The sequence below is a fragment of the Loxodonta africana genome, chromosome 18 (genome assembly GCF_030014295.1).
Source record: "Loxodonta africana isolate mLoxAfr1 chromosome 18, mLoxAfr1.hap2, whole genome shotgun sequence".
NCBI classification, from domain to species: Eukaryota; Metazoa; Chordata; class Mammalia; order Proboscidea; family Elephantidae; genus Loxodonta; species Loxodonta africana.
This window is the reverse complement of record NC_087359.1, coordinates 13,236,116-13,261,353: the sequence shown is the minus strand read 5'-3', so window position 1 is coordinate 13,261,353 and position 25,238 is coordinate 13,236,116. Positions and strand designations below refer to the sequence as shown.

The window sequence follows — 25,238 nt, the reverse complement described above, 5'->3', positions numbered from 1 at the left end:
CACAGTTCAGTGATTGCTGGCAAAGGGGCAGAGGCGTGTTACCACTTGTACACTCAAGATGTAGAGAATTTCCTTCATCCCAAAGGCCAGCACCCTCCCTCCACCTCCAGGCCCTGCCAACCACTGCTAGTCTCCTGCCCCCGTAGTTTTGCCACTTGTAGAATGTGATGTGAATGGAATACCACCATCTGTAGCTTTGCGTGTCTGGCTTCTTTCACATAGCTTTTAAGCTTCATCACTGTTGCCGTATCAATAGCCCATTTTCTTTTTATTGATGAGTAGTCTACTGTATGAACACATCACCGTCTATTTCTCTTGGCCAATTGATGGACATTTGGGTTGTGTCTTAGTCATCTAGTGCTGCTATAACAGAAATACAAGTGGATGGCTTTAACTAACAGAAGTTTATTCTCTCACAGTCTAGTAGGCTAGAAGTTCAAATTCAGGGCGTCAGCTCCAGGGGAAGGCTTTCTGTCTTGGCTCTGGGCGAAGGTCCTTGTCATCAATCTTCTCCTAGACTAGGAGCTTCTCCACACAGGGACTCCAGGTCCAAAGGACACTCTCTGCTCCCGGTGCTGCTTTCTTGGTGGTAGGAGGGACCCCATGCCTCTCTGCTCGCTTCTCTTTTATATCTCAAAAGAGGTTGGTTTAAGACAAAATCTAATCTTGTAGATTGAGTCCTGCCTCATTAACATAACTGCCGCCTATCCCCCCCCATTAACATCATTGTTGTTGTTGTTGTTGTTAGGTGCTATTGAGTCCGTTCAGACTCATAGCGACCCTATGCACAACAGAACGAAACACTGCCAGGTCCTGCACCATCCTTACAATTGTTGTTATGCTTGAGCTCATTGTTGCAGCCACTGTGTCAATCCACCTCATTGAGGGTCTTCCTCTTTTCAGCTGACCCTGTACTTTTCCAAGCATGATGACCTTTTCCAGGGACTGATCCCTCCTGACAGCATGTCCAAAGTATGTAAGAAGCAGTCTCACCATCTTTGCTTCTAAGGAGCATTCTGGTTGTACTTCTTCTAAGACAGATTTGTTCTTCTTTTGGCAGTCCATGGTATATTCAATATTCTTCGCCGACACCACAATTCAAAGGTGTCAATTCTTTGGTCTTCTTTATTCATTGTCCAGCTTTCACGTGCATATGATGCAATTGAAAATACCATGGCTTGGGTCAGGCACACCTTAGCCTTCAAGGTGACTAATTAACATCACAGAGGTAAGGTTTACAACACAGGAAAATCACATCAGATGACAAAATGGTGGACAATCACACAATACTGGGAATCAAGGCCTAGCCAGATTGATACACATATCTTTGCGGGACACAATTCAATCCATGACAGGTTGTTTCTGGTTGATGGCTATCTCGAGTAAACCTGCTGTGACCCTTCTTAGTGTGAACGTAGGTTTTCCTATCTCCTGGGTAAATTCCTAGGAGTGGGATTGCCAGTGATGATGTACTTAGCTTTATAACAAACTGCCAAACTGTTTGCCAAAGTGGTTATGTTCCATTTTGCATCCCCACCAGCAGTAGGTGCGATTCCCGGTTGCTCCACACCCTCACCAACCCTTGGCATTGTCCGTCGTTTTGATGTTAGCCATTAAACGTGGCCATTAGTGGACATGTAGCGGCATCACGCTGAGGTTTTAATTTGCATTTCCCTGGTGACTGTGCTGCTGAGCATCTTTTCATGTGCTCATTTGTCAACTCTGTATCTTCTTTGGTGAAATGTCTTTTGCTCATTTTTAAATTGAGTGGTTTATCTTATTATTGAGTTGTAAGATCCCTTCATATATTTTGGACACAAGTCCTTTTTCAGATATACATTTTGCAAATATTTTCTGACAGGCCGTGGTTTGTCTTTTCATTCTCTTCATGGTGTCTTTTGAAAAGCAGATGTTCTAAACTTTGATGAAGCCCAATTAATTGTTTTCTTTTATAGTTCATGCTCTTTTTTTTTTTAATTTTTATTGTGCTTTAAGTGAAAGTTTACAAATCAAGTCAGTCCCTCACACAAAAACTTATATACACCTTGCTGTACACTCCTAGTTGCTCTCCCCCTAATGAGACAGCACACTCCTTCCCTCCACTCTCTCTTTTCCTGTCCATTCTGCCAGCTTCTGACCCCCTCCACCCTCTCATCTCCCCTCCAGACAGGAGCTGCCCACAGTCTCTTGTGTCTACTCGGTCCAAGAAGCTCACTCTTCACCAGTATTATTTTCCATCCCATAGTCCAGTCCAATCCCTGTCTGAAGAGTTGGCTTCGGGAATGGTTTCTGTCCTGGGCCAACAGAAGGTCTGGGGGCCATAACCACCAGGGTCCTTCTAGTCTCAGTCAGACCATTAAGTCTGGTCTTTGTATGAAAATTTGGGGTCTGCATCCCAATGCTCTCCTGCTCCCTCAGGGGTTCTCTGTTAAGTTCCCTGTCAGGACAGTCATCAGTTGTAGCTGGGCACCATCTAGTTCTTCTGGTCTCAGGGTAATGTAGTCTCTGGCTTATGTGCCCCTTTCTGTCTCTTGGGCTTATGCTAGGGTTTAAGGCCCCAGATGCCACTCTCCAAAGTGGGATGCAGAATGTTTTCTTAATAGATTTTATTATGCCAATTATATAGTTCGTGCTCTTTATGTCCTCTCTCAGCAATCTTTGCCTGGCCCAATGTCACAAAGATTTTCCCCTATTTTTTCTGCAAATTTTGGCTCTTACACTTAGGCCTCCGATTCATTTCAAGTTAATTTTTGTTATGGTGTGCGGTAGGATTCCAGGTTCATTCTTTTGCATGTGGATATTCAGTTGTTCCAGTATCATTTGTTGAAAAGACTGTCCTTTCTCAGTGAAAAACCATAGCACCTTTGTCAAAAATTAACTCTCTGTGTGTGTGTGTGTGTGTGTGTGTGTGTGTGTGTGTGTTTCTGGACTCTGTTCTCTTCCATTAATCTATCATTTGTTTATTCTTTTGCCAATTATCACACTGCCTTGATGACTATAGCTTTACAGAAAGTCTTAAAATCAGGTCATGTGATCTTTCACAAAATTATTTTGGCTGTTCTAGGTCCTTTAGATTTCCATATACATTTTAGAATAGCTTGTCAATTTATTTTTAAAAATCCACCTCCTGGGGTTGTGATTGGAATTGCATTGACTCTATAGATCAGTGAAGGAGAATTGACATCTTAACAATACTGAATCTTCTGCCCCCTGAACTTGGTACGCTTCTCCACTCTCCTTATTTTCTAACCTGACGTTAGTTGTAGGTATTTGGGATACTGAGGGGAGAGAGTGGCATTGAAGTAACATCAATCAGATGCCCGTCACAGCTGCCCCATTTGCTGTGGACTTTGGGAAATTACTCTAGTGTGCTGAGCTTCAGCGTCCGCATCTGTAAAATCGGATGACAATATTTCTTTCCTACGATCGTTGTCAGGGTTAAAGAGGATGGTATATGAACTCCTCCTGCCACAATGCCTGGCTGTGGAGTTACAGTCCTCCCCTTCTGTCTCCTTACGATCACAACATTAAAAGAACACCTAACTAGGACTTTAAGCAGGCAATTGTTCTACTAACGGTAGCCAAGATTTGGCTCCTATGAAAAGAATTGATTTCCTAATTTCTCTCTTTACGTGGAGATTTCTGTTTAGTGAGTTTCCTTCAAGTAAGGACAACCACATGTGTTTTCTTTCTGAGTTCCTGTCCAGCACATAACTGGCTTTGCTCTCTTGATTTTGGCAGTGAACGCCAGCATCAAGTCAAGTCCATTGACGGGGAGATTGAAGCCTATAAGAAATCGATCACGAAGGAGGAAGAGAAGAATGAGAAGCTAGCAAGCATCCTGAACAGGACAGAGACTGAAGCCAACCTCATGCAGAAGCTGACTGCCCAGTGCCTGGCCAAACAGGAGGCCCTGCAGAACGAGTTCAACACCTACCGGCTTACCCTTCAGGACACCGAGGACATCCTGGGCAAGGCCTACCAGGTGCGGCTGCACCCCCACTCAGGCTGGTGCCTCTGCGGCTGCTGTTGGCCTGTGGTGGTGCCTCTGTAACAGAGTCTGCCTTTCCGCTCTTCCTTTCCAGGAACACACAGCCCTTCTGGGTGAGCTGCAGACCATCAGCCAAGCCATCCAAAACGAGCTGGACACGAGGAGGAAGATGGAGGCATCCATCCTGGAAAAGCTGCAGGAGCACATGACCTCCAACAAGATGACCAAGTACTTCAGCCAGCTCATCGTCAAGCTGCAGAAGGAAAAGACCAACCTGGTACTTGGGGTCTCCTTGAGCTCAACACCAGCTCCCACAGGGCAGCTGTGGAGGAAGTCCCGCGCCTCAGCTATAGGAGCTAGTGGAGGAAGTCGCGCCCGTCAGATATAGGGTCTACAAGAAAAGGCCCCCTTTAGGTCCCAAACTAAAAAAAACAAAACCTATTGTGGCCAAGTCAATCTTAACTCATAGCAACCCTATAGGACAGAGTAGAACTGCCCCCACAGAGTTTTCAAGGAGCAGCTGGTGAATTCGAACCACCCACCTTTTGGTTGGCAGCTGTAACGCTTAACCACTGGGCCACCAGGGCTCCCTTTAGGTTCCAGGGTGGCACAAACAGTTAAGTGCTCGACCACTAGCCCAAAAGTTGGAAGTTCGAACCCACCCAGAGTTGCCATGGAAGACAAGCCTGGCAATCTGCTTATGACGGGTCACAGCCTTGAAAGCCCTTTAAACCTGTTCTACTCTGAACACACGGGGTCGCCATGAGTCGGAATTGACTCAACGGCACACAACAACAGCAGAAGTCCCTGAGTGGTGCAAACTGTTAACACACTCAGCTGCTAACTCAAAGATAGGAGGTTTGGGTCCACCCAGAGGTGCCTCAGAATAAAGGCCTGGTGATCTACTTTTGAGACCTCACCATCGAAACCCTGTTGAGGACAGTTCTACTCTGACACACGTGGGGTCATAGTGAGTCAGCGTCACCTCGACCACAACTGGGTTATTATATATTTTTTTACTACGTTCTAGGCCTGGGGAGGGAGGACCTGGGCAGCACAAATGGTTAAGAGCTTGACCACCAGCCAGAAGGTTGGCACTTTGAACTCACCCAGAGTCGCCACAGAAGACAAGCCTGGCAATCTGCTTCCCAGGGGTCACAGCCTTGAAGGCCGTATGGAGCAGTTCTACTCTGCACACATGGAATCACTGTGAGTCAGAATCGACTCGACAGCAGCCAACAACAGGACAGACAGGGTGGGAAGGCAGAGTTGGGGTGAGCATGGGGGTTTCAGTGTGTTTATCCATTTTTCATGGTTTTTCTAGTTGTAGGAGCAATACATTTGTATTGTAGAAAACCTGGAAAGTACAGAAAAGCAGAACTAAAAACAAATCAAAGACAGCTGTAATCCAACCAACGAGAGGCAACTTCTGTTAGATTTTGGTATATTTCCCCAGCCAAAGACCCTGTGCCATTCCTGGGCCACCGCGTGAGGTCGTCCGTGTATTACCACTGACGTCCAGCAGAGGGCAATAAAGAGCCCTGGTGAACAGATCCATCTATCACGTCCATTTTCCCACCATATGGATCAAAGTCGAGTGTCTTGAAGAGGGGGCACTTTTTCCTAATTGCTCAGAAGTCCTGGGGGCATATCTGGGAAAAGGCACAGACGGAGGGATAGGTAGGGCCCAGAGGGAGGGCAGGCTCAGCCGACGTGGAGTGTCAGCTATGTGGAAGTACAGTTAATTCAGGGGCAGCACTGATGCCCTGGGTGAAGGGCCCGTGGTCTCAGCAAGGGGAGCGGACATAGGGAGCAGAGCTGGGGTGGGAGAACAACAGGTGTTCTGGCTCGTCTGGCTGGGGACAGTGGGCATGAGATACAGAAAGGGGACGCAGAGGGGTGGGGAATGGGTGTCCCGTAGTCTGTGAACTTAGGAACGGGAGCCGGGGTACATACAGGGTGTCAGACTCCTGCTGAAGACCCAGGCATGGCTGGCCACCTTGGACGACCTTGGCAAAGGAGAGGAGTGACGAAGACTGAGCTCAGAGGGGCTGAGGGTGGGGTGGGCTGGCGTTGCCCTGTGATTCGGAAGCTGGAGGCTTCTGCTCCCAGGTGGGTAGGTTTGGGCATTGAAACGTCGAGCGTACCTGAAGCCACCATGGTGGCCGTCAGAGAGGCTGAGTGTGAGACACAGCCAGCAGCTGCTTTGGGAGGGGAAGGTGGAATGAGCCCCGCGAAGGGCTGGAGTTGATAGGAGCCACAGAGCCTGTAAGAGCTGAGGCCAGGACTGGACAGAGCTGGTGGCAGGTGAATGCTGAGGGTTGGGTGGTAGGTCAGAGACCAGAAATGGAGGAGCTTGTCCCCAGACCCCAACCCTGGCCCTGTCCCCATCCCCGTCCCTGTTCCCTCAGCTTACAACACATCCTTCCAATTTGTAAAATGAGTCTGGCTACGTGGTTGCACTGGGCTGTGATTTTTCATTTCCTTATAACAAACCCTCCAGCCATGAAATAATCTGAGTAAACCTCTGTCTTTTCTCACAAAAGACCCAACAAGCCGACCAGGGATGGGCTGGTCGGACCTCCAGGGTGACAGGAGGACCACCAAGAGCATTCTGCTCCTCCAACATGGGCCGATAGAGTGGCCCACCAGTGACCCGAGGTTATAAACCAGTATGTAGAGCTGTGATCCTATGGGTTTTTTTTGTTTTCGTTTTTGCTTGTTTGTTTGCTTTAGGCTATATATATATAAAAACTAGAGGGAAGGGTGGATTCCAAGTGGTAATGGCAGATAAGCATGTGGCAGAATTATGGGTGGTTAATGTTTTCTCCCCTTTCTTCATCCGTGTGGTCACACGCGTCGATTCTGACTCACAGCGACCCTATAGGACAGAGTAGAACTGCTCCATAGGGTTTCCAAGGAGTGGCTGGTGGATTCCGACTGCCGACCTTTTGGTTAGCAGCCGAGCTCTTAACCCCTGCGCCACCAGGGCTCCCATTCACCTACAGTGTATGTTAAACCAGTTGATGTCCAGTGGACTCTGACTCATGGGGACCCTGCTTGCGTCAGAGTAGAACTGCGCTTCGTGGGGTTTTCAAAGGCTAAGTTTTTGGAAGTAGATCGCCAGACCTTCCTTCTGAGGGGCCTCTGTGTGGACTCAAACTTCCAAATTTTGGGTTAGCAGTGAATTTGTTAACCACCTGCACCACCTAAACCTGTTGCCACTGAGTTGACTCCAACTCGCAGTCACCCTACAGGACAGAGTAGAACTGCCCCATAGGGTTTCCAAGAAGCGCCTGGTGGATTCGAACTGCTGACCTTTTGGTTAGCAGTCGTAGCATTTAACCACTATGCCACCAGGGTTTCCTTGCACCACCTAGGGACTCTATAATGTTATGACACTACTTGTTTAATAAGAAAAAGCAATAATGTTATTTTTCTTTTATTTGTAGGAAGTTACCACTTTAAGTAGGTTCTCCCCTTGAGGTGGATTTAAAACTACATCCTCCTCTCTTGATATGCATTTGGGATTTCTCCAGAAGAACCTTCAGATGTCAAAGGAAATGATAAACCAGCCACGCTCACCTAGAGGATTCTAGAAAAGAAAGAAAAAGAAGTTCAAACATATTTCCTTTTACTAATTCAGGTGACACATCTTTCCAAAATTGATGGTAACATCGCTCAGACCACCCTCAACATCACGAACACCAACTGCCGGCTAGACGTGCACCAGAAGACGCTGGTCGAGCTGGACAAGGAGGTGAAGAAGGTCAACGACCTCATCACCAACAGTGAAAACGAGATCTCCAGGCGCACCATCCTGATTGAGAGAAAGCAGGGGCTCATCAACTTCTTCAATAAGCAGCTGGAACAAATGGTTTCCGAACTGGGGGTAAGTGTCCACGGGCTGGGAGAGGCCCCTGAGGGTGATTCTCTTAGTCTTCTAGTGCTGCCATAACAGAAATGCCACAAGCGAGTGGCTTTGACAAACAGAAGTTTGATCTCTCACAGCCTAGGAGACTAGAAGTCCGAATTCAGGGCACCAGCACCCAGGGAAGGCTTTCTCTCTCTGTTGGTTCTGGGCAAAAGCCCTTGTCATCAATCTTCCCTTGGTTTAGGAGCTTCTCAGCACAAGGACCCCCGGTCCAAAGGACGCACTCCACTCCCAATGCTTCTTTTTTGATGGCAGGAGGTCTCTTTCTCTCTGCTGGCTTCTCTCTCCTTTCATCTCTGGTAAGATAAAAGGTGATGCAGGCCACACCCCAGGGAAACGCCTCTTATAACAGATCAGGGATGTGACCCGAGTAAGGATGTTGCATCCCACCCTAACCCTCTGTAACATAACCTAATCTTGCCTCCTTAACCACAAGCAGAGGTTAGGATTTACAACACATAGGACAATTACAGCAGATCACAGAACGGAGGACAGCCACACAATACTGGGAATCATGGCCTAGCCAAGTTGACACATATTTTGGGGAGACACAATTCAATCCATGACAGTGATGTTTGTGCCTGGTGGTCGTTTCAGGAATTTCTTGTGGTGAGAAGTTAACTAAAACACAGTAAGAGTCCCTGAGTGTCAAAAATGATTGAGCGCTGGGCTGCTAACCTAAAGGTTGGCGGTTGGAACTCATCCAGAGGTGCCTTGGAAGAAAGGCCTGGCACTTGTCTTCTGAAAAAATCAGCCACCGAAAACCCTGTGGAGCACAGATCTACTCCACACACGTGGGGTTGCCATGAGTCGGAGTAAACGCCATTGCAGCTGGTGGAGCGCAGTCCTTCCTTTCACTGCCCGTTCACAAGTGAAGTCGCCGCGTGTGCAGAATGCTGTCGATCGGATGTTCCAAACCTTTTCTGCAAAGGGCCGGGAACCAAACCAAACCCAGTGCCTTCAAGTCGATTCCGACTCATAGCAACCCTATAGGACAGAGTAGAACTGCCCCACAGAGTTTCCAAGGAGCACCTGGCGGATTCGAACTGTCGACCCTTTGGTTAGCAGCCGTAGCACTTTACCACTATGCCACCAGGGTTTCCTCCAAAGGGCCAGAGAGTCAATATCTTCGGCTTTGCCAGCCCAGTTCTCACAACTACTAGTTGACACAAGCACTCGACTCTGCCTTTGTACTGAGAAAGCCACCACAGACAATAGGTAAATGAGCGAGCTTGGCTGTGTCCACCGAGGCTGCATTGATGGACACTGAAATTTGAATTCCAGACAGTTTCCACGTGGCAGGAAGCTTTACTCTTTTGATTTTTTGCCTGGCTCACAGCCCACACAAAGAGGGCCGGGGCCAGGTGGGACCTGCTAATGCGCTGGCTGACTGCCGCCCAAGGGGTGGGTGCGTTCTGAAAGGTGTGAGGCCGGATGTCTTACCTGAGAGGGGCTTCATGCCCCAGGGTGGGGTGGGCAGCTGGGGCGAGTGCTTACATGCACCCGACCGCTAGGGGGGCACTCTTTTCAAAGCCACAAGCTCCAGGGGATTCAAGTAACTGGTGACTTGTCTGCTGTAACAAAGGCAACTTGCAAAGCCCCTTCAGGGAATGCTGGAGCCCTGGTGGTGCAGTGGTTAAGAGATCGGCTGCTAACCAAAAGGTTGGCTAGTTCAGATCCACCAGCTACTCATTGGAAGCCCTATGGGGCAGTTCTACTCTGAGCTGGAATCAACTTGATTGTTTTAGCTTTTTTTTTTTTTGGTTGAGGAACAGCAAGTCCGCCTGCCCAGCCCCTACATCTGGTGGCTTTGTAGGGGGTTCCAGAGACCCCCAAAACTAGTACCTCCTACAGGAGGTCTGTGGCATGTACCTGGGGGCTCTCAAGGGCAGTGAACACAGTGGGTTCCCTGACCCTGCCTAGAGCCCATTTGAACCATTGTACAGTTTCACTATCCCGGGGGTTCTGACCAACCAAAAGAGAGGCCTTGGAGAAAAAGAAGTCTATATTTGGGGGGAGGGGGGCCGTTAAAGAACCGGAATTTATTTTCTCACAGTTCTGGAAGCTGGAAGTCCAAATTCAGGGCATCAGCAGGGCCCCGCTCTCTGTCTGCCGCTCTGGGGGATGATCCTTCCTTGCTTTCTCCCCCAGATGTTCCTGGGTGATCTTGGCTTGTAGCTTCACGTGGCATCTGTCTTCACCCGTGTGTCTTCGTCTCTGTGTCTCTTCTCCCCTTTTATAAAACATCATAAACTAAAAACCCATTGCCATCGAGTCGACTCGACTCATAGTGACCCTATAGGACAGAGTAGAACTGCCTCCATAGTGTTTCCGAGGAGTGGCTGGTGGGGGTCGAACTGCAGACCTTTTGGTTGGCAGCCGAGCTCGTAGCCACGGCGATAAAACACCGTGAAGAAGGCTAGTTCTGCCTTCTGATAAATGCCACTTTCAGGGGGAAGAGGTCGGGCCCCTGGAGCTTGAGATCAAGAGGCTGACGAAGCTGATTGATGAGCACAATGCCAGCGTGACCCAGGCCCAGGTGAGCTGGCTGCGCCTGCAGCAGGAAATGGTCAAGGCCACTGAAGAGCGTGAGGAGCAGCTGGCGAACCTGAACATCTTCAGTAAGGAGATCCACATCCTGGAGCGGAAGAAGCTGCGGATCGAGAGTGAGTGTGCGCAGAGCCTGCAGGGTGCTCAGCCCCTGCCGCTCCTGGGGGTGGGCATGCCTTCAAATAAGGGGGGCTCATTTTATCTTGTTTTTTTGCATGGAAATATGCATGAGAGATCACACACCACTTCAACAATTTGTACATGTACAGTTCATGGCACTGGTTGCATTCTTCAAGTTGTGCCACCATCCTTAACACAAACTCACTGGCCCCCTCAGCTTCTTGTCTATCCTTTTGAGTTGCTGTTGTTGATTTGATCCCATACAGGTAATTTTTCAAAAGCCTGTAATGCCTAATGCAGACATTTTTTTCTAATGAGGCTAAACTGCCATTTGGCACAAAGATGACTTCAGGGAATAGTTTCGGATCAAAGGTTTAAAGATTTCCTCAGGGCAATAGTTTCAGGAGGTCATCACATTGGTTTATTTTCATGCAGCCTTAAAAAAATGCATATGTCATATTCTGTAAACCACTGGGGTCCAACGGTCTGCCCAGTTTGCACACAGAGGATCTGTTGAGAAAATTTACTGAATTGCCCAAGTTCCTGAATGCTCCCGGCCCTGCCAGACACAGGGATGTCTGGCTGAACACGCCTGTCTTGGTCTTCTAATGTGGTAACAGAAGTACCACACATGGGCAGCTTTAAAGGACAGGGGTTTATTTTCTGGAACTTCTGGAGGCTGAAAATTCCGAATCAGGGTCTTGGCTGTGTGGATTCCTTCCTTGTCGTAGCCCTGGGGGTTCCTTGTTCCTTGGGTTGTAGATGACCCTCACGTGGCTTCTATCTTTGTGTGTGTGTGAGTGTATGTATGTGTGTGTACGTGTATGTGTGTACGTATGTGTGTATGTGTGTACGTGTGTGTGTGTGTGTGTATATATATGTGTGTGTGTGTATGCATGTGTGTGTCTGTGTGTCTGCATCTCTGCTGCTCTTTATGTAACTCAGAAGCGATTCAGTTTAGGACCCACCCTACACTGGCATGACCTCATTAACATAAGTAAAGAAAAACTATATCCAAACAGGATCACAGCTACAGGTATAGGGGTCAGGATTCCAACTCATATTTGGGGGACACAATTCCATCCTTAACAATGCCCCTGTCCGAAGAGCCTCAAGTCCTGCTGGGCAGCTCCCCTTGCTCATGGGGTCTCAGCAGGGTGTGCGACTCGGATAAGACCCTCTTTATTCCTCTCCAGCTGAATTTTGTAACTGTCCCACTGGGGCCCCCCACCCTCTGCCTTCTCCAGGTTGTATCCAAGTTCCAGGGCTCCCCCAAAAGTTCCAGGTTGTCAGGGGAAGGGAGGAAGATGTCCCTTCCAGGCCACCATCACTCATGTGGTCGCCTACTGAGACCTCCTTGGTCCCACCTGGTCCTAGTTGTGGGTCCACGTGGGTCAGCCTGGCCATGAGAGGCCTCCAGGTTGGGCTCCCTTGGCTGCCGATATGGATGGAAAATGCTGCTTGTGGTTTGCGGCCCCCTCTGCTGCAACCCACCAAGCGCCCACCCACTGGCTGTCAGTTCCTGCAACCTGCTGCCTGATCTTGGGTCGCCCCAGCCCCCGTCTGCTGGAAGTTCATTTCCATGGCTTGGGGGTGGGGGGAGCAGGGCCCCAGACCACCTTTCCCGGAGGCTGTATTGTCTGAGCAGAACCACATGTTCTTTGACAGGCAAGCACCTACCTTTGCATCACCGACTCTCTCCCACACCTGCTGACTGTCCACACATGGGGTCTTCATGTTCCTGAGAAGCACCAGGCTTTGCAAACGTAGCAGTCAGGAAAAGACCCCTCCCCTCTCCTTCTGGCCCAGCAGTGGCATGATTTGGGGAAGGGTAGAGGCCGTCAGGGGCCCCTGGGTAGTTAACAGTTAATGAATTTGCTGCTAACCAAAAGGTTGTAGGTTCAAGTCCACCCAGAAGTGCCTCAGAAGAAAGGCCTGGCAATCTACATCCAAAAATCAGCCATTAAAAACACTATGGAGCACAGTTCTACTCTGACACACAGGGCGTCGCCACGAGTCAGAGTCGACTCAATGGCACCTGGTTTGTTTTGCTTTGTGGGGCACCAGGAAGGACAATGGGGCAAATAGGAACTGTGAGCAGAAAGAGCCCTGGCTGGTCTTCCAGAAAGTTGTGCTGCCATGGCGGCAAGGCCTCTGAGCCCCTAGGAGTCTGTCCCTACCACCGCTGTTCTCTGCTGCAGACAAGATCACGCAGGAGAAGAAGGAACAGAAGGAGATTGAGCGGCACATGAAGGACCTGGACAACGACCTGAAGAAGCTCAACATGCTGATGAACAAGAACCGGTGCAGCTCAGAGGAGCTTCAGCAGGTCACCATGGTGACGGAGACCGAGTTCGTGCGCTCGATCAAGGTTGGGTGACCCCAGCCACCATGGCCTTCACCCCCACCATCCCCTCTGTCCTGGCCCTGGCATGCTGTCCTCACAAGCAGGGAGGGCTATCGGAAGGGTTCTGGCCAGGACGATGGAGGGAGGGCACAGGTCAGGGCACACATGTCCACAGTTGGGTGCTGGCACTGGGTCATAGCTCCACATCCTTGTGAGATGCTGGTGGCAGGGCCAGGAGTCTGTCCTGCAGCTCTGCATCCAGACTGGGATAAGGGAAATGATCCCCATGTCACACAGGGCTCCCTCCCTCCCTGCAGCCCCCTATAGCTGTTCCCTGCCCTCTCCAACCCAGGCCTCTGAGAGAGAGAGCATCGAGCTGCAGGAGAAGCTGAACCAGCTCCAAGAGGAGAAGATGGGCATCCTGAACAGCCTGGTGGAAGCAGAGTGAGCCCTGGCCCCAGCCCACGTTAACCCCAGTGTCATTGCTAATCCAGGGCATGTGCCTGGTTCCAAAACCCTCCACAGCTCCTCCAGGGCTGGCTTGCATCCCCAGGGCAGCTCTCTCCACTGTGGCTATTTTTGGAAAGCAAGGGGCTTTCTTTGGGACAAATATTTTTCCAACATTTTTCGTGTGGTGCCAGATTATGAAGGTAAAACAAGCCCAGCGGTGAATGTTTTAAACTGTAGCCGTGTGTGCAGGCTAACATGCCATTCTGGCTCTCTTCCTTTCACAGAAAACCACTGGGTATGTGTATTCCTTTATTTTCCTCTTCCAAAAATGGGATCCTTTTCTGTTTCGGGGCTATCTTTCACGTCAGTGCAGGTGAACCTACATCTCCATCTCCGTGGTTGCTGAGTGGCTGCGTGGATGCACGATGGGTTTGGCTGACCTCTTGGCCCCGGAGTGGGGACCTTTCTTCCTATCTGGGAGATTCAAGCCCTGGTTCGGTGCCTGGGCGTTTAGATACACCGACTACGCCTTCACAGATAGGAGACAGGTGGATGCCCTTCTCCTGAGAGCCCCCAGGCACCATCCTGCACTTGCGCGACCCCCTTTCTGTGCACCCCCCCGTCTGGAGAGAAAGCGCCTCAGTTTCTCCAGCTCTCACACGCCCTCTTCCACCTCTAAAGGCACCAAATCATGCTTTGGGAGAAGAAAATCCAGCTGGCCAAAGAGATGCGCGCCTCGGTGGATTCCGAGACCGGCCAGGCAGAGATCCGAGCCATGAAGGCCGAGATCCACCGCATGAAGGTGAGGGGGCGGGGCGGGCGGGCGGGGCCTGGAGGGGGCGGGGTCTGTTTGGGCGGGGCTAGAGGGTGGGGCAGGGCCTGTGGGCGGGACCTAACGGGAGGGTGGGGCCTGTTAGGAGGTTGGGGCGGGGCTAGCAGGTGGTGCAGAGCCTGTGGTCTGGACCCAATGGGAGGTGATGGGGTGCCTGGTGGGAGGAGGCCTGGAGGGTATGGGGTGGAGACCTGGCTGGCATGGGTAGGGCCTGTGGGCGGGGCCTAGCGGGAGAGGTGGGAGCCTTGTTAGGACGCGGTTTCAGAGAGGGGTGTGGTGGGGGTCCTGGTGGATAGGACAGAACCTGATGGATCGGGTGCGGCGTGTAGGTGGGGCCTAGTGGGAGTTGATGGTGGGGAGCCTGGTGGAGGGGCGTGGGAGGGACTCGGTGGGCCTGTGGGGAGAATGGGCGGGGCCTAGCAGGCGGGGCCGGGACTGTGGGCGGGGCCTAGCGGGCAGGGATGGGGAGCCTGGTGGGAGGGGGTGTGGGCGGGGCCGTGGGTGGGCCTGGAGGGCGAGGTGTGCCTTGGTGAGCGGAGCCTCATGGGAGCCCACTCACTGCCCCAGGACCTGGCCACGCTGAGGAGCCGATGGGTCAGCACGGCCAGAGGAACGGGACCTCCGGCCTTGCCCAATGGGCCATGATGTGGTTCCCAGGGAGGGCACCAGGGGACCCAGTCCGCCCAAGCTCAGTGTCCTGTTCCTCTTGCCCTCCCTCCCGGTCAGGGTCCATGCAAGCTCTATTCTCGCCTCCTAGAAATAATCACAAAGCCACCCAGGACACACCCAGTGGCGTGTGGTCGACACCACTTTAGCCGCTAGGCCTGCAACCGGGGCGCTCGATGGTTTCCTGCTGGTAGTGACCATGAACTTCACGGCCCATAGTCAGCGAAAAGAGAGCCTCACACAGTAAAACGGGTCCAAGATCACACATGTGTTTTCCCTGGAGCTGTGCTTTCTCTCCACTGTCATCTTTAGCTAGATTTCACTACTTGGGAGATCTAGAAGCTTTGAGAAGGCTGGTAACTGAATACCTGGTTACCACTGAGCTAAAGGCTGGGGGCCCTAAGGGTAAAAATAAGGGCAGGTAATAAAAACGAAGGTAACATCACTTTGACAATGCCCTTTTCAGTAGCAATTCCTCTGGCTGTTAAGATCAAATACATGTGCTACTGATAAGTTGGATTTTGTTTTTTAATATATATATTTTTTAAATCCATTTAATTGACTTGTCAAACTGCAGAAGCCAGGCACGTGTGCAGCAGCGAGCCAAATCCCAGCAGGAGGGGAGCAAAGAGAACATCATCCTTCCACCCCCCAAGCACCCTCTCCTCAGGGGCTCCCCACACAGAACTGACACAAACACACACAGGGGTTTCCGTCCTCCCTTCTTCCTTTTTTTTTTTTTAAACAAAAATAGGAACTCTGTGTGTGTGTGTGGGAGGGGATTGACTACGGAGAGGCAAAAAAAGACTTGTTGGGGTGATAGAAATGCCCTGTATCTCAGTTGTAATGGCACATGATTGTGTACACCTGTGAACACTGAATAAACTGCACACTTGACAGTGAATTTTACCGTTTATAAATTATTCCCCAGTAAGCTTGAATTTGAAAAGAAAAAAAAATAGGAACTTACTGTACGTATAACTGCAACTGTTTTTTTTTTTTTAAACACGTTTTTTAACAGTTACAGAATATTCAGTGCTAAAGACATTTTTGAGCCCTGGTGGCACGATGGTTGAGAGTTTGGCTGCTAACCCAAACGTCAGCAGTTTGAATCTACCAGTCTCTCCTTGGAAACCCTGCGGGGCAGTTGTACTCCTGTTTTTTTTTGTTTGTTTGTTTGTTTTGTTTTAAGGACATGTCATTTCTTTAGACATTCCAGGCTGGTGGAAACTCTGGTTGTTCCCAGTTTGCCGCAGCAGTAGCTTTATTACTGTGAACGGACTTGCAGTAGCGTCCTTACTATTGTTTTTAATTTTTTTTTTTTAATGTAGACTAGATCCCCCAAAGTGGGATGACTGGGTCAAAGAGTATTTAAATAATTGACTGTAATAGAGTCCGCCAGATTCTTTTTCCAAAAAACATGTGAGAATGACTATTGCCCTACACCATGGGCAGCTCTAGGTGTCAGTCTAGAAACCCATTATCATCGAGTCAATTCTGACTCATAGCAATCCTATAGGACAGAGGAGAACTGCCCCACAGGGTTTCCGAGGCATAATCTTCACAGAAGCCGACTGCCACATCTGTCTTCCATGCAGCCACTGGCGGGTTTGAACAACTGACCTTTCTGTTAGCAGCCAAACACTTAACTTCTTTGCCACCAGGGCTCCTATGTCAGTCTATAGGTCTTTTTTCTTTCTTTTTTTTTTTTTAAGTTCTTTATTTAACTCCCCATTCCCCCAGCCCCTGGTAACCACTTATTTTTTGTCTCTACGAATTTGCCTAGGCATTTCCTGTAAGTGGAATCACACAATATGTGCCCTTTTGTGTCTGGCATCTTTCACTCACATGGTGCTTTCAAGGCTCATCCATGCCGTAGCACGTGCCAGGACTTCATTTCTCTCTACGACAGAATAATATTCCAAATATGGATGGACCACACTTTGTTTATCCATTCATCTGTTGATGGGCTCTTGGGTTGCTTCCTCCTTTTGTCTATTGTGAATAATTTTTTTTTTTTTAACTGAGGTATTAAATGAGTAAAAATTCACTCTTTTTGGTGTATGGCCCTATGAGTTTTGACAGATGTTTGTAATCGTGTAATCACCACCACGTCCAGATGCAGAATATTTCCATCACCCCCAAATTCCCTCCTGCCCCTTTGTAGTCAGGCCTCCCCATGCCCCAGCCCCTGACAACCACCAATCTGTTTCCATTCACAAAGTCTGGGCTTTTCCAGACTGTCACATAAGTGGATCCTACAGTACGACGTGTCTTGGGCCTGGCTTTTTTTCTCTTATCATAATGCATCAGAGATTCCTTCCTGATGGTGAAATCCAGTCATTCAACATGTCCTTTTCTAGATCGTGCATTCAGTGTGTCACAGGAATCTTTGCCTAGCCCAAGGTCACAAAGATTTTCCCTTCTGTTTTCTTCTAGAAGTTTTTTTTAGGTTTTACATTTAGGTCTCTGATCTATTCTGAGTTGTGGTGTGAGTTTTTTGATATGGTATGAGTTGTAGATGAAGGTTCTTTTTCTTTTTGTATTTAGATATCTAATTGCTTCAGTTCCACTTACTGAAGAGATAACCCTTTCCCCGTTGAACTGCCTCTGCACCCTTCCTGAAAAACAATTGACCGTATTTGTGTGGGGTTTTCTGAGCTCTCTATTCTGTTCCATTGCTCTATGTGTATATTCTTTCACTAATACCACACTGCCTTGATGACTGTCGCTCTACAATTGTGTGATTCTTCCAACTTTGTTCTTCTTTTTCAAAAATTTTGTGGCTATTCTGTATCCTTTGCCTCCCCATAAAAATTTTAGAATCAATTTCTTGGTTCCTACAAAAACTCCTGCTGGGACTGTGATGAGGACTGCACAAATCTATAGGTCAGTTTGGGGAGAATTAGCATCTTAATAGCGTGAGTTTCCAATCCATGAACACAGTACGGCTAATCCCTGATTTACGGCTGAGTTCCATTCTGATGAATTCATGTAAGTTGGTTCTGACATAAGTTAAATACCTCTTCTTTCTTTTATTTTCATTATTACTGCTTTTTATTATCAGTACCTTTATAAATCTGATTTTTATTTGTTTTGGGGGGTTGGGAACATCTGAGAATGATAACATCAGCAAATCACACACTGCAGCATTGCATATAGTACATATTACTAATGATAAGATGTTAAAAAAAAAAACCAACAGTCATGAGTGTGGTTCATCGTAACTCAAATACGTCATAAATCAGGGACTACGTGTATATCTCCATTTAGTTAGGTCTCCTTTGATTTCTTTCATCGATGTTTTTAGTTTTCAGCACTTGTTTTCTTAGATCTATACCTAAATCTTTCATATTTGTTTTTTGTGCCCTTGTAAATAGTGCTTTTTAATTTCAATTTCCAATTGCTCGTAGTTAGTATATAGAAATACAATTGATTTTTGTATATTGACTTTCTGTGGCTTTGCTAAACTCAATTCTTTTCATCAATCTTTGTAAAGTTTGACAGCTTGGTACATAAAAAGGGGGTATCTTTCTGTCCTGTGGATTTGTGTTGCTGTGTCTAACCAAAGGGGGGACTGAGTATCCGTGTGCATGTACGCCTTCATGCATGTGTGTGCATGAGTGCGTGCTTGCGTATGGGCACACGTGTGTGTGTGAATTGGCGTGTGTGTGTTGGCATTTGCATTTCCTCGGCTGTGAGTTGCCTGTTTATATCCTTGGCTGATTTTTCTGTTGCGCAGTTTGTCTTATTTCCTAGCAATTTGTAGGGGCTCTTTGTATATTGGGGCTTAACCCCTGTCTGTCATGTCTATTGCAAATGTATTCTCTAGCTACATGGTCACCCTTACACTTTGCTGAAGGTTTCTTTCAGCACACAATTTTTTTTTAACTGTACTTTAGATGAAGATTTACAGAACAAACTAGCTTCTCATTAAACAGTGCAATACTTTTTTTTATGACGTTTGTTAACAACCCCACAACATGTCAACACTCTCCCTTCTTGACCTTGGATTCCCCATTACCAGCTTTCCTGTCCCCTCCTGCCTTCTCATCCTTGCCCCTGGGCTGGCGTGCCCCTTTAGTCTCGTTTTGTTGTATGGGCCTGTCTAATCTTTGGCTGAAGTGTGAACCTTAGGAGTGACTTCATTACCGAGCTAAAAGGGTGTCTGGAGGCCATACTCTCAGGGTTTCTCCAGTCTCTGTCAGACCACTAAGTCTGGTCTGTTTTTGTGAGTTAGAATTTTGTTCTGCATTTTTTCTTCATCTCTATCTGGGACCCTCCACCGTGATCCCTGTCAGAGCAGTCAGTGGTGGTAGTCGGGCACTATCTAGTTGCACTAGACTCAGTCTGGTGGAGGCTGTGGTAGTTGTGGTCCGTTAGTCCTTTGGACTAATTTTTCCCTCGTGTCTTTGGTTTTCTTCATTCTCCCTTGCTCCAGACAGGATGAGACCAGTAAAGTATCTTAGATATCTGCTCACAAGCTTTTCAGACCCCAGGCACTACTCACCAAAGTGGGATGTAGAACATTTTCTTTATAAACTATGTTATGCCAGTTGAACTAGATGTTCCCCAAGACCACGGTCCCCACAGCCCTCAGCCCAGTAATTTGGTCCCTCAGGGAGTTTGGATTGTCTATGGAGCTTCCATGACCTTGCCTTGGACAAGTTGTGCTGGTTTCCCCGTATTGTTACCACACAGATTTTTAAAAAAATTGTTGACATTTATTAAGACCTTGAATCCACCTGGGATTTATTTTTAGCTATGGTATGAAATAGGCACCATTGCCCTGGGTCCCGCTCCTAGCAACCCTATAAGACAGAGCAGAACTGCCCCATAGGGTTTCCAAGGAGCAGCTGGTGGATTCGAACTGCCAGCCTTTTGGCTAGCAGCTGTAACTCTTAACCACTGCGCCACCAGGACTCTGTATTCCTTATATGAACCTTAAGGTCATTTTGACCAACTGATGATGGCTGCTGACTTCTGGAGGCGCAGCTCACTCCATCCCCCTCTGATGGTCCAGTGGGTAGTATACTTGGGGAGCAACCTCTCCCCTGTGTTCCCCAGCCCCTCTGCCCTGTGTCCCCAGGTCAAGCACGGGCAGCTGCTGAAGCAGCAGGAGAAGATGATTCGTGACATGGAGATGGCCGTGGCTCGCAGGGACACCATCATGGCCCGGGCCGAGGGCCAGAGCAAGATAGACAGGAAGTTGCTAACCCGCACGGGCTTCTACCACAAGCAGGTGGAGCTGAGACGGAAAATCAGGGACATTCACAAGGTAGGGGGCAGCATCAGACAGAGGAGAGCTTCAAGTCATGCCCCGGGGAGTGAAGGAATATTCCAGAAAGTGTTTCTGCACAGGCTCAATGTCTGCCTTCTTCAACCCCCTCCCTACCACCCCCAGCACGCTAAGGGCCTCCCCCCAACCCCTCCCCAGCTGACCTCATTCCCCCCCCTTCCTGCATCTCTCTGCAAGTCCTTGTAAGACTCCACCGAGGGTCCGCCACTTCCCACTAGCCCCCCGGCCAGTTCCCTCTCTGCTCTGAGCATCTCCTCCCCGCCGTTGGCACCTGCATGCAGAGCTGTCCCTGGTCTCCATGCATGAGCAGGCAGACTGGCTGCAGGAGGAGCCCCCAGGACTGCTCAGCCCCCACTCTCCAAGCCACGCCCACCTCAGGGCAGCAGTCAGCCCTCGTGTGTGTCACGGTGCCCACCTTTCTGGATGATCCATCCCTGAAGGGCAAGGACCATTGGGCGCCTCTCTGGGACCTTCCCCCCAGGGTCTCGCTGAGGAGTGGGTGTGTAGAAGGCCCGGCAGCAGTTACAGATGGATTCTTCTAGGCCCCCTAAGTAAGCAGGGGACAGGCCAGGACGCTGCTCTCTCTCTGCCAGGCCACGGAGGACTGCACCAAAGCTGTCTCAGAGCTGGAGGAAAGGCAGAAAACCCTGGGCGACTCCCTGATGGAGAAGCAGCAGAAGCTGTCGGCCGTGCAGTCCGACTCCGACCTTCTTGACGCTGACCTCGAACGGCTCGTGGCCCTCAAGCGGCAGGTAGGCGCACCTGGAGGGGTCACTAGGTGGCAGGCAACCTGGGCCTCCTCAGACAAAGGACTTCTCTCGGCTCAGCTGAGACCAGGTGACCACGGCACCGCCCGGCCCACATCCCTGTGGCTTCGCCATTCATTCTCTCATTAAGCAGTTACCGAGCATCTCGTATGGGCCAGGCGCTGTTAGGTACTAGGGCTAAAGAAAAGAAGAAAGAGAGAAAAGTCCCTGCCCTCCTGGAGGTGAGGGGTCCTGGTGGCATAGTGGTTAAGAGTTTGGCTGCTAACCAAAAATGTCGGCAGTTCGAATCCACTAGCTGGTCCTTGGAAACCCTTTGGGGCGGTTTCACTTAATGGCAACAGGTTCAACAGGCACTGCCTGGAGGTGATGTTTGGGGAGACGGATGATAAACTAATAAGAAAAGAAGCGTTATGTGTTAGATGGTTGGTGGACAGTGCTTTGGAGAAAAAAAAGCTGGGAAGGGGAGGGTTGGGGTGAAAGGGGGCTGCAATGTGAATTTTTTTTTTTAATTTTTGTTGTTGCTGAGAATATGCGCAGCCGAACATACACCAAGTCATCAGTTTCTCCATGTACAATTCAGCGACATTGGTTACAGTCTTCAAGTTGTGCAGCCATTCTCATCTTCCTTTTCTGACATTGACATGCACTCTGCCTCCTAAGCTTCTTTTTTAATCTTTGGAGTTGCTGTCATCAATTTGATCCCCTACAGACAGGTTTTTAAAAGAGCACAGTGTTCAAGGCAGATGTTCTTTACTACGTTAAGCTAAATTATTTAGTTTTAGGAAGACTTCAGGATGGTATTTGTGGTTTAAGATTTAAAGATTTTCTCTGGGCAGTAGCTTCAGGGGTTCATCCAGCCTCCATGGCTCCTACCCAACCCCATTGCCCTGGAGTCGATTCTGACTTACAGTGACCATGTAGGACAGAGTACAATGCCCATGGGGTTTCCAAGGCTACAGTCTTTATGGAAGCAGACTGCTGCATCTTTCTCCCACAGAGCAGCTGGTGAGTTCAAACCAACAACCTTTCAGTTAGCAGCTGAGTGCTTAACTACTGTGCCACCAGGGCTTCTTTCCATGGCTCCAGAAAGTCTAGATTCCATGAGAATTTGAAATTCTGTTCTGCACTGGGGGCGGGGGCGGGGGGAGCTGCAGTTTTAAATGGGTGGTGAGAATAGGGTCACACAGAGACAACATTTGAGTGGCAGCGTGAAGGGGCTAGGCAGGAAGCTCTCCAGGTAGCCGGGCAGCCAGGTGAGGTGGGAGCTGGACAGTGTCAGGGGGCCAGGAACCTTCGAGGCTGGAGTGAAGTGGGGAGGGGGTGAGGGCGGAGGGACCTGCCCGGGCTGTGCGAGGCCTTGCCACGGCAATGACTTTGGCCTTCTCTCTGAGTGAGGTGGGAGACGGTGGAGGGTCTGGAGCTGAGCAGATGGTGTGACAGGACCACCCGGCTCTGCTGTTGAGTATAGAAAGGGGACAAGGAAGGAAGCAGGGGCCCATTGGGGGCCATCACAGGACTTCGGGGGATGGCACGCATGGCTGGGGAGACTCAGATTCCACATGCTCTGAAAGTAGCCCCAATGGGATTTCCCGCTAGGCTGGATGTGGTGTGAGCGGAAGAGAGGGGTCAAGTGTGAACCTGAGTTATGGCCTGAAAAGTTGGAAGGAGGGAATTTGTGGTCACCTGAAATGAGAGATGAGACAGGGAATGGCATTGGCACCAGGCCAGCCCATGAACTGAGTCAAAGATGTCCCCTAGGCAGTGAACGAGGGACAGGCTGCCAGCTGATGGGTGCCAGCCCTTCCTGTGGACTCTGAGACTGAGCAACCATCTCGGGGCGGGGGGGGGGGTTCTCTTTGGTAACTTCTCATGTCTTGAATCTGAGTTGGTGTGAAGTCCTGGGTGGTATGAATGGCTAACACACTGGCTGCTAACTGAAAGGCTGGAGGTTCGAGTCCACCCACAGATGCCTGGGTAGAAAGGCCTGGCAATCTCCTTCCAAAAACTCAGCCATTGAAAACTCCATGGAACACAGTTCAGCTCTGACACACATGGGGTCACCGTGAGTCGGAGTCAACTCCAGGGCCACTGGTTTGGTTTTTGGTTTTGGAGTTTGTGTGGGGCAGTGGGTTCTCTAATTTCCACAGCCTAATTCCTTGTCTTTTCCCCCAGAACCTCTCAGAGATCGTGACTTTGCAGACGCGCCTGAAGCACCTCCAGGCTGTGAAGGACGGGAAGTACGTGTCCCTATTCTGCTCTGAGCAGTCCCTGCAGGCGGAAAGCAAGCGGCTGGACAACCGGCTGGCCATCATTGGCGCCATCCTGGACCACGTGAAGAATGAGTACCCCCAGTTTCAGGAGACTCTGCACAAGCTCAGCCAGACCATCGCCACCAAGCTGGAAGCGTAGGGGTCTCCCAAGGGGCAGCCACCACGTGGACGAGATAGTGATAACGTTTTTCCCCCAGACATTAGCAATCTTTTTGTGTGGCCAGAGCCATGCTACCCTTGGAGAATGAAACAGATCAGGAGAAATAAGCAGGCCAGCACTTTTTTTTTTTTTTAAACCATCCAGCAGTTTCAACTGAGTAAAATCCCAACATTTCCCATGGTGTTTCCATGAGCTTGCGCCTTCTGTATGCAAAGACAGAGCTGGGCACACAAACCCATATTCCTACGCGGGCCTTACTGTTTGGTGGAGGGTCCTCCCGGTTCTGCACGTGACTGTGCTTCCTCGTAACAATGAGCGACTACTGGCTCAGAATCTGGGGCGAGGAAACAAGAACGGACCCCCCAAAAAACGGGGCATATCTAGGCAGCATGGCCTTGAAGATGCACTTCACCTCACCCCTTAGCTTTGTCTACTGCGGTGCATCTGAAGGGCCATGACCCACCCCGTTTTCCACAGCTGCCCCCTGGAACTCAGGACCTTTCTCCCACTGCCACTCCCAGTTTAAATTAACTCCAGGTTCACAGCTTGCAGAAGGTTAGGGACCTCAGGACATCAAGGGAAGTTCTCGTGGAGGCGAGACCCGCTGAAATGAGACCTCCGCATCCCATCTTCCGCCTGCTTATCTCTTCTTGCTTATCAGCCCCACACTGTGGCTCCCACACGCTTGATTTCTGAGTACCTGTTACCTTGTGGCTTCTCGGAAGTTTAAAAGGAAAATGTTCTATGAAATGATTTCATTTTCAAACTTTTCAGCAATAAATTAAAAATTTTTTTTTTTTCCTGAATTTGAGTGCTGTTGTTAGCTGCCATCCAGTTGGCTCCAACTCAGCAGACCCCAACGTACAACAGAACAGAACGTTGCCTGGTCCTCATTTCTGTCTTCATGTTGACACGCTCAAGTCCATTATAGTGGCCACTTTGTATTTTGAGTGCCTTCTAACCTAGGGGGCTCATCTTCCAGCACTGTACTGGACCATATTCTGTTGTGATCGGTATGGGTTTCATTGGCTGATTTTTGGAAGTAGGTCACCAGGCCGCTCTTCCTCGTCTGCCTGAGTCCGGAAACTCTGCTGAAACCAGCCCACCATGAGTGACCCTGCTGGTATCTGAACTACCAGGACGTAGCTTCCAGCATCACAGCAACACATGCAAGGCACCACAGCGTGACACACTGACAGGACACAGGGAAGGCCCTTAACTCCCCCCCACCCAAAGGTAACAGACAACCACTGCTCATGTTTGGGCCGACCCTGTTGCAGACTTTTTCTATGCATATATTTTCGTCATAAGTTAAGGTCATACGGTGTAAACAGTTTTTATATTTCACCTTTAAAAACGTGCTCATCTTAATACAAGCATTTTTAGACTTCATGACAAATTCTTTGCAAACGTCATTGAATTTTTATGGGTTATCACAACGTTCTTAACGATTCCTTTACCATAGGCCCGGTATTAAGTTGCTTCCAAGTTCTATTTTTAACATCTCCGGGAGGACCCCTTTGTGCGTGAGCGGCTGTCCACCTCTCCGGCTGGATTTGCAGGAGGGGCATTCCTGGGGCTAAAGGCGCGCCTTAACAGCTGCGGGGATAAAAGCAGGTCGAGGGACGCACCTGCCCCTTACCCAGCCGGGAAATGGCAATTTCAGCCTCCCCGCAAGTGCGCGCTTCCTCGGGGTGTCCTCGAAGTCGCAGCGGGCGCAGCGGGGCGGGAATCAGGAGGAGCCACGCGGGGCTGCAGACGCCCGCCGCGCAGCCCCAGAGGCCCGCGCCACCAGGGGGCGCTCGGCGGCCCGCACCCCTCCCGGGAGACGGCGAGGGCTGCCGCGTCACGT

At 49.7% G+C, this 25,238-nt stretch overlaps 1 protein-coding gene across 1 annotated transcript in view; it reads left to right on the top strand.

Moving 5' to 3' along the window:
• The window catches only part of CCDC40 (coiled-coil domain 40 molecular ruler complex subunit), a 63,418-nt gene extending 38,326 nt beyond the window's left edge, over positions 1-25,092 (top strand). The window contains exons 9-18 of the mRNA XM_064270609.1: positions 3,752-3,985; positions 4,086-4,268; positions 7,638-7,883; positions 10,378-10,591; positions 12,797-12,966; positions 13,295-13,386; positions 14,074-14,194; positions 19,980-20,168; positions 20,783-20,941; positions 23,129-25,092. Of these exons, the coding sequence (XP_064126679.1) occupies positions 3,752-3,985; positions 4,086-4,268; positions 7,638-7,883; positions 10,378-10,591; positions 12,797-12,966; positions 13,295-13,386; positions 14,074-14,194; positions 19,980-20,168; positions 20,783-20,941; positions 23,129-23,365 (1,845 nt within the window). The 3' untranslated portion in view covers positions 23,366-25,092. The remainder of the gene's footprint in view (positions 1-3,751; positions 3,986-4,085; positions 4,269-7,637; positions 7,884-10,377; positions 10,592-12,796; positions 12,967-13,294; positions 13,387-14,073; positions 14,195-19,979; positions 20,169-20,782; positions 20,942-23,128) is intronic.
• The last annotated feature ends 146 nt before the right edge of the window (positions 25,093-25,238 follow it).